Genomic DNA, 9,049 nt, shown 5'->3' on the forward strand with positions numbered 1-9,049 from the left:
TTCATATAAGTTATTCTACAATTTATGTACGTAAGTTATTCTATATAACTTGCTGACGCTACCCAACAAAAGTTCTGATAAAAAACTTGTGTTAATAAGTTCTGCTCTGCAAAATATTATATTGTAAAAGTTATGATATATAAGTTGTGGTAATAATTTATGCATAAAAGTTACATGTATAACTTAGTAATTTTCAAAAAAAAAAAGGAAAGTTATGTGTATAACTTGCTTCTATAACTTAGATATCTAACTTGATGAATGACTTAGATGTAAAATTGAACGTATAAGTTATATTCAAGAACTTAAACGTATAAATTAATATTCTAATATATTACCAGAAATATCAAACTGTGTATAAAATAACTTGTATAAAAAAATAAATAGGTGAAAGAAAAAATGGAAAATAAAAAAAGAAAGATTGACGCACCTACAGTTAGTAGTGGTCTAAAGAGACATGCGTACGTACGTGCATGCATGGTGGTTACAGTTTCTTTTGTTTTCGGCCAATCCACGCCATGCAATGCAGCCACGATAGCACGGTGTACAGTGAAGACGTGGGGCTGGTTCGGTTGGATCGTTCGCTACCCAACAACTGTGGCGGTGTTTTTGCATGCCACACTATGTGGCGCCGCCACAACCATGGCGTGGCAGGCTGGCAGCATGTGGCCAAAATCCAAACAGCCCAATAGAACAGAAACTAAGAAAAATTATATTTTGAGATGGAGGAAATGTAATTGTTATTTCATAAACCATCAAAAACATCTTCTATTAATTCGTTCCTGATTTTTTTTTGAATACGTCCATACTTCCTACCATATCCTCATGCAAAAAAATTGATGAACTGTGGCATGCCCTTCTCTGCTAGATTCTCCTTGGTCCTCAGGAGTTCGTGAAGGAAGTTTCTGGTTCCTACGGCAACCCTTTCGATCCTTCAGTTATATTGATAGCATCACTTAATATTGTGACTACCATTACTACCTATACTCATTTGGAATACCAAGGGGCAGTACTTTCAGTATTCCGGTGCAAAATAGTGGTCAAATTGTTGGTTTCTTTGGGCGGTCAAGCTCACTTCTGGATGCTATTGGCGTCTATATCCACCCATGAAGAATGAATCAAGCCTCATGCATGTCGTCGCTTCAAGTTATCCACAGTTGCACTTAAGTGTTGTTGAAATAAGATCATTCAATACTGCGCATGGTCATCGTCAGTGCAGTATTCGCTTGTTCCCGTGTTTGTATTTGTATTACATGGCCGTGTCATCAGTGCAGTATTTGCTTGTTCCTATGTTTGTATTTGTGTATTACTAGCGCAGTGCACATACGTTACCACGGTTATTAGGGTAACCCCCTATCGTTTGGTACAGAACTATGTGATGATATTGCATATTTGCATGTTGTAAATTCCTCGAGGACTTCTGTTAGAAAAGGGAGGCATCTGTAAAAAATCATTTCTATACTAGTGTCTGTGAAGCCCTTTAACTAATGTGAGCTTAAAAGCTGTTAGAGGTGGTTGCGGGTGCCGTGCACTTGCTAGTGGCCCTGAACACGGGGCTATTGTTGTGTTAATCATAATTTCTCTAAAATTCGGGATAAATAAATTTCCTTGTTTGTCGAAGAGTTTTTTTTGGCTCCCATGTCTCATCCACCCCTGTGGTCGCCTGTTCGGTTTTTCATAAAATCATACCCGATGAGCCTTATTTTATTGAGAATCTCTAGAAGGATATTCTCATATTGTGAGTGAGGGTGTGTTTGGTAAGCTAATTGAAGGGATATTCTCACATGTGTTAGCACCAAATCCATCCAAGAATTCAAACACAACTAACCATGACGAGCGGAATTTTCATAAAAAAATCTAGTACTCATGAAGAAAAATAATAATTAGGAGGGGAATCAAATCAACATGAATTTGCCAAACTCTCGAGGAATTGGATTTAATACTGAATCACAAATACAAAAGAGTCTTGGTTAGAATACCCGCTCTTATGCTCACTATCTTGTGGAGATGAAGTGAGAGCTCACACCTCTCTTTTTTTCCTATGGCGTTCTCTCACATGAAACACTCTCCAGCCTAGATTCAAGGAAATTAGGTTAGGTTCCAAGTTGTTGGCCAACTACTACCAGACGTCTCCATTATTTAGGGTGGTTGGACATTTCCAAAAATGTCCCTGATATGTAGTACATCCTTGCAGGATAAACTATCTACAATCTTACTCTTGCATTGAACTGATCTAACACCTTTGTCACATTTGCTTGCCTCAAACAAGTTTCGTGATGGTGCCAACTTTGCGCACTTCTTGAAACATTGTTGCAACTCGCTTAGCCTCTAAGTGAGCTTCTTGATGTTGACATGTGACCTGCCTCATCCTTAGTCCAAGCAACCGTCAAGATCTTTGCCCTTCAACTACTAGGTTGCCTCCTAATGACTTTTAACTCGACGACCACCATAAGTTGGTCAGCACCATCTTGCACCGTTTATGTGAGCGATGGAGATGGCACATGGCTTCGCTAGGACTAAAGATGTGCATGCAGCCCGTGGGCCAAAGGCCCGGCCCAAAGCACGGTTATTGGGCCCGACCCGAGCACGGCACGGCCCGAACCCTAACCGGGCCCGTGCTGGCCCGAAGCCCGTAGCAGGCCGGGCTTGGGCTGAGGCCTCAGCCCGCCGGGCGGCACGACACGGCCCGTTTTACAATGGCCGGCCCGGTGGAGGCCCGTTTTAATTTATTGAGCTGGTCGTACTATTTTTCTTTCTAGGGTTTTATCTCACGAGGTGTGAGTTTTACCTAGAATGGTTTTTAATGAGGCGGCATTGCATAAAAAGCTCAAATCTTTTGTCATCTGGTGTTTCTATGATTGTTAAATATGAATATGTGAACCTGTGATTGTGCTGTTAAATATGGTGTTTACTGTGTAACGGGCTATGGGCCGGCCCGATGGACCAGTGGGCCGCGGGCTCAACGGGCTGGCACGGCCCGATATTCGGCCCACGGACCGTGCCTGGGCCGTCCGACAGGCACGGTGGACTGTTCAGGCACGGCCCGGTGGCCCAGCGGGCCAAAAGGGCCCGAGCCCGATCGGGCCGTGCCTGGCCCGGGCTCGGGCCGGGCCGTGCCGTGCCGGCCCGTTGCTCATCTTTAGCTAGGACTTGCGTGTTTCATGAGGCATAAGTTTATACTCACCTTCACCACTATTTATCCATTGGCACAAGCCTTTGCTTGTCCTTCGCCACCTTGTCATTGATCGCAATATCCCATCCATGACCTATAGATCTTTAGACAACAAACATGATTCTCTGCATCCTCAACTCAACTTCATCACTACCTCTTGTTAGCTATAAAAATAAACGTGCTATGCAAAACCAAAAGTTCAAACCACTTCACACAAGATAGAACAAAGTACTTTTCCACTTGGTTCCTCATGCTACATTCATGCTCCTAGAACCCCCTCCACCAAAAAACCTTTCATGGCACCGTATGGAAGAGTTATTCCCTTGTTTTCTCTACCACTCCTAACCACTACGGCAATGATACCTCAACACCATCTTAGTCGAGACAATGGCCCGATCACCATTAGCCGAGACTTTGGCTACTCACCCTCACCATTAGACACACTGATTATCCATGCTCCTATAATCTTGGAACCTCTATATCTAAACCCTAAATTACTACCAAGGAAGGTTCAATAGGACAAAAAAACAACACTAACATGATTCTCTTGAGCTACCCTATAGTGTACATGTGAAAGAAAATCAAAAGTAAATAAATTATTTGCTTTATTGAAATGCCACTTGTGTCCTAGTGTTGAAATATCTCAAGGTGGAAACTAGGGGTTTACTCAACAGTTTCAGTGAGGCCTCTACCTTTGTGTTGCCTCCTCATGCTTCATGGTGTCTGTCTGGTGTATGTGGGTTGTGCGTGTCATGGGCTTTGTTTAGGTGTGTTGGTGCTACTTCTATGTTGGACCCAGTGACATAATGGCTTGGCCAGGGTTTACCTTAGGAACTCAGAGTTGCTTGGTCCCTATAGGGACGTAGCTCAGCGATGACGATGCATTATGTGCTCCCTCGTACAGACTGTTACTATATATATGTTGGTGGGTTAGTCGTGCATATTTAGTTTTTAATTGGTTTTTCTTTAATTAACCATCAGTTGTACGGTTTTGAAGCAAGTTTCCCTCATAAACCTTTGTTACTATATGTTGGTGGGTTAGCCATCCATGATTAGTTTTTAATTAGTTTTCCTTTATTTAATTAACCTAGAGTTCCATTAAACATCGACACATGTTATGCGCCTAAATATATATACTCACTCTTTTTAGAAAATAATTACTAGTGCTTTAACAAAAACCAAACTAAACTTTTAAAACTTTTGTCTGGTAATAATACTTTTCAAACTTTATTTAAAAGTATAAAAATCATCAGAGTCAAATATTTATAAAATATAAAAATAATTGCAAAACGGTTCTTATGAACTCACTGCATGTTTCAAAGCATGGAGCAGTGACTTCTACACTTTTGGTGTCCCAGATAGAATAGACAAATATAGCGAAATACAAAGAGCACGTGTGAGGAAATCAAAAGATGAGTAAATTGTTTGCTTTATTGGAATGCCACATTCGTGCAGCGTAGCGGAAGTAGCTAGCGGGTGTAAAAAAAGGTCTGTCGGGAGACCACCATGTTCGGTTGACTGGTTTGTTTCGTTACTGGTTCGTGAAGAAGTACTACTAGTTGGTTTATGTGAGAGAAAAATACTATTCTAGCTGGAAATTTATGATCGTTTACGACAAGCCACCGCCAAACGAACAGGCTGCTGGAGTCGAGTAGCACCTGTCAAAATACGTGCAAATGTCAGAGGACTGATGACGCAAGATGAACTGCGGGTCTGATTGGTTGGTCACCAATTTTTGTCCAATCAAAACTAGGGGGAGTTCTTTGTGTGTCATTAAAAAAGATCGTAATACCCTGTGTGCTTCTGTAAAAGTTCAGCGGTTTTCAGCGCCACTGCTCTAATTTTTTTATGCCCTCCATGCCACTGCCCGTCTGTTTGGGCTCTAACGCCGTCAAACTGCAGGTGTGAAAAGTCTAAAATACCATTAAGTCTAAATATGTCATTAATTTTTTTGAGCATCTTAACGACTTTGAATAAAAAAACTCAAAACTAGAAAGTTGTAGATCTCGTCAAGATCTATAATTTTCATATAAAAATTATTTTTATTTAATTTCACAAAAAAAGATATGATTTTTCTAAGATATATTAATTATATCAAATCATATTTTTTTGTGAAATTAAATGAAAATAATTTTTATATGAAAATTATAGATCTCGACGAGATCTACAATTTTCTAGTTTTGAGTTTTTTCATTTGAAGTCGTTAAGATGCTCAAAAAATTAATGACATATTTAGACTTTAGGGTATTTTCGACTTTTCGCACCTGCAGTTTGACGGCGTTAGAGCCCAAATTGACGGCAGTAGCATGGAGGGCACAAAAAAGTTGGAGCAGTGGTGCTGAAGACCGTTGAACTTTTCAAGGGACACACAGGGTATTGCGATCTTTTTTAATGGCACACAAGAAATGCCCCCCCAAAACTATGGCAAGCCAAAACTTAGACTTGCCAAAATCAAGGCTGCTAAAGTTATGACAAAATACATAGGTGTGTATTTGGTTGATAGCCAAAATCCAAGCTTGCCAAATTTCTCTTTTATATAGTTTAAGAACTTTCTAGGAACTTACTAAAATTTTGGCCATAAATATTAGTGTACTAATTTTTTTTTGACAATGAATCAATTGATGACTAAAAAATTTGGCATGCCATAATTTTGACTTGCGGAAGCCAACCAATCAGACCATGCATCGAGAACCGAATGGGTTCGGGTGGCTAGCTGAGCCAGGTGTGCTCGCTATCGGCGTGAGTTGGAATCCTAGATTTGACTCATGTCTCTCACCGGGATTTATTCCCAAAAAAATTCTACAGCCTCTATTGCGTGGAACCACAAAGGGATTGCGACGCGCCAGTCGCCTACGGAGCCGTGGATGGTTCCGGTGATCTCAAGAAGGACGCGGTCTTCCTATCAGTGTGTAGTTGTAGATCTAATTGTGTACGCATGGTGTGTGTGTGTAGGGTGTGTGTGGTGTGTGTGGGTGTGTTTTCGTACATGAACAGATTCTACTGCTGTACCCAGAGTAGAGGCTTAAAAAAAAAATCAGACCATGCATCCGTACGTGTGCGTTCACTAAAGTCTGTCAACAAAGCTAAAATGGGTAAAACTGAGGAGGCTGAGTGGATTACAGCACAAGGATAGAAGAAGCAGAGAAGAAGCAGAGAAGAGACAGAGACCTGGTGAGGAGGTTGAAGAAAAAGAAAGCAGAGTGGCGGGTCACAGCAGGAACCTCCCTAGCTGGGAGACGGAGAACGGAGACAGCAGATCGCTGTCTAGTTACGTACGCCGGCGCTAGGAGAGACGGACTTTGGCCGTCTTTCGCTGGCGGCGCAGCCGGCGACCATCCCATCGCCGTCGGTGACCAGCGGCAAGGCGAGGTAAGTACTCTACGGCAACGAATCAATTGATGACTACAAAATTTGGCATGCCATGGTTTTGGCTGGGCGAGAATCGGAAGCCAACCAATCAGACCATGCATCCGTACGTGTGCGTTCACTAAAGTCTGTCAACAAAGCTAAAATGGGTACAACTGAGGAGGCTGAGTGGATTACAGCACAAGGATAGAAGAAGCAGAGAAGAGACAGAGACCTGGTGAGGAGGTTGAAGAAAAAGAAAGCAGTGGCGGGTCACAGCAGGAACCTCCCTAGCTGGGAGACGGAGAACGGAGACAGCAGATCGCTGTCTAGTTACGTACGCCGGCGCTAGGAGAGATGGACTTTGGCCGTCTTTCGCCGGCGGCGCAGCCGGCGACCATCCCATCGCCGTCGGTGACCAGCGGCAAGGCGAGGTAAGTACTCTACGTCTCCTGCCATGTTTTTCCTTGTCTCTACTCTTTTCGTCAGTAGCCTGAATTTTTTCCAACCCCGCATAGCCTCTTCTCTCTTGTTCTGTTCCTGGTCCTGGGCTCTGATCGCGAGTTCTTCGTCTCTGCTCCCCTAGTTTGCCGCTTATGGCCTTCGTTTCACCTCTGCTTGTTCCCCTTTCTCCTTGTGGCCTCAATTCGATTATTCAAAGCATTGGGCATCCACCATTGTCCTTGTCCACTGGTGCCCTTTTGGATTCCTGAAAGCTGCTTTCTATGCTGCCTCTTTTCAAGAGCTGGGCCCTCCTCTCCAAATCGATAAGCTAGGAAGCTTCTCTAGCATACTCCGAGTCTCCGATCCGTAGGTCGTTCGATGCGCCTTTCCACTTCTTTACAGTGGCATCTGATGCTGCGATTTCAGTAACTCGCAGGTAACCGTGCGTGGAATTCACCGTCACGGCGTCACGAGGGACGTGGCGCTCCTACACGACAGGTAGTAGTTTTGTCTGCATGTTTCTTCTAGGAACATCCTACAGACTCCGACAAGCATTTTCCGGATCTTCGTAGAATCTTCGGCGTGTTTCCGAAAAGACAAGAACGGCTGAAGGAACTGTTTCAGTATATTATATATAGAGGTGCATGTGTTGGGAACAATTCTAGGATGCAAACGCGAGCCGCGCGAGTGCCAGAAAAGCGATACATGGACTTCCACCACCACGTCTTACTGACCACGCTGGGCTTCGCCGCGATGACGGGCAACTCCGCGCTCGCCATCTACCGGTCGCGGGACGACCCGCGCGCCGTCGCGTTCGTGGCCGGCGCCTACGTGGGCATCGCGCTGCTCTTCCACTTCCTGCGCAAGTTCGAGCGCGGGGAAGGGGACGGGGGCAGGACCAGGGCGGCGGTCTGGCTGCTCACCACGCTGCTCACGGCCATTTTCGCCGCCAGGGTCGCCACGATGATGCCGCCGGCCGTCGGTGCCTTGGTGTACCTGACGGCGGCCGGGGCCGCCGGCGCTGGATTCTGGGCCTTGTTTCTCCATCGCCATTGACACGGGCGCACTTCCACGAGTTCGAGACATACAGAATTACAGATGATTCCGGATTGTGGCGTACTGGGCATCTACTGCGCACATTCATACACGACAATGGACAGGACTCACGGGTGGAGAAACGGGCCGTACTTCCGGTTCTCAACCGCCTTCAGTCCTGGTTTTGGAACCGGGAGTACCAAATCAGGACTAAAGTTCCCCTCCTTTAGTCCCGGTTGGTATTACCAACCGGGACTAAATGTTTCCTTTTTTTTTCTATTTTCAATTGATGATTCGTTTTGGTTTTCGAATACGCATTCTACGCTGCTAATAATATACGTATTCTACACGTTTATAACGTTCGAACATTTTGTACAAACTAAAGTATAAAACTAACGTATATATTACATGCATATACATATATTGTACGTTATTTTATGTACATATAATATGTATATATGTATATATGTATGTATGTATGCATGTATGTATATATATATGTATATATATATATATATATATATATATATATATATATATATATATATATATTGTATAGTATATTATATCCTTGGGATAACAAAATCACTCCATCTAGTTTGGCTTCCATGTTTCGTTGACGTCATTGTAGAACTCGCCGGCGGGGTTGAGGACCTGATCATTAAGAAATCCTGCTATGGTCTCTTGAATTGCTTTCAATTGGGCACGTCGTATGACTTTTCCTTCAACCATAGAGTCTTCAATAAAAGTTAAAGAAAAAGTATTAATATATATATATATATGTGTGTGTGTTGGTCACTTGATTACTTATATATATGAGCAACAAAAGAAATTGTGAATATATGAATATATTTATATAACATACTTTGAGGATCTCTTCAGGAGTTCTTTTTGTGTACGCCCCGATAAACTCGCAAACATAGTATCCGCAGTAGTAGTTCCTCTGTTCTTGCCTCAGAACCCACTTTTACGAGAAAAAAGATCCGGTGAATTGAAAGCATGCATGGTGTTAATTGAATTATATATATATAAATGTAGATAGTACTTACTTTGTGT

At 43.0% G+C, this 9,049-nt stretch overlaps 1 protein-coding gene across 3 annotated transcripts; it reads left to right on the forward strand.

Moving 5' to 3' along the window:
- Window positions 1-6,369: 6,369 nt before the first annotated feature.
- On the forward strand, window positions 6,370-8,312 carry LOC136522251 (uncharacterized). 3 transcript variants are annotated; one of them, XM_066516061.1, is made up of 4 exons: window positions 6,370-6,538; window positions 6,715-6,948; window positions 7,385-7,456; window positions 7,531-8,312. In XM_066516061.1, exons 2-4 carry the CDS (start codon window positions 6,872-6,874, stop codon window positions 8,012-8,014), a joined length of 633 nt encoding a protein of 210 aa, XP_066372158.1. In that variant the 5' UTR covers window positions 6,370-6,538; window positions 6,715-6,871; the 3' UTR covers window positions 8,015-8,312. The 3 variants fall into 3 exon arrangements, with proteins under 3 accessions (XP_066372158.1, XP_066372157.1, XP_066372159.1); XM_066516062.1 differs by lacking the exon at window positions 6,370-6,538 and adding an exon at window positions 6,626-6,641 and having other exon boundaries at window positions 6,726-6,948; XM_066516060.1 differs by having other exon boundaries at window positions 6,370-6,948.
- The last annotated feature ends 737 nt before the right edge of the window (window positions 8,313-9,049 follow it).

This window comes from Miscanthus floridulus, chromosome 18, assembly GCF_019320115.1.
Source record: "Miscanthus floridulus cultivar M001 chromosome 18, ASM1932011v1, whole genome shotgun sequence".
NCBI classification, from domain to species: domain Eukaryota; kingdom Viridiplantae; phylum Streptophyta; class Magnoliopsida; order Poales; family Poaceae; genus Miscanthus; species Miscanthus floridulus.

Coding starts and splice junctions, on each gene's coding strand:
- LOC136522251 (XM_066516060.1), top strand. CDS start 6,872: ATGGACTTTGGCCGTCTTTCGCCGGCGGCGCAGCCGGCGACCATCCCA. Junction 6,949..7,384: donor GTGACCAGCGGCAAGGCGAG/GTAAGTACTCTA, acceptor CTGCGATTTCAG/TAACTCGCAGGTAACCGTGC. Junction 7,457..7,530: donor GTGGCGCTCCTACACGACAG/GTAGTAGTTTTG, acceptor GGATCTTCGTAG/AATCTTCGGCGTGTTTCCGA.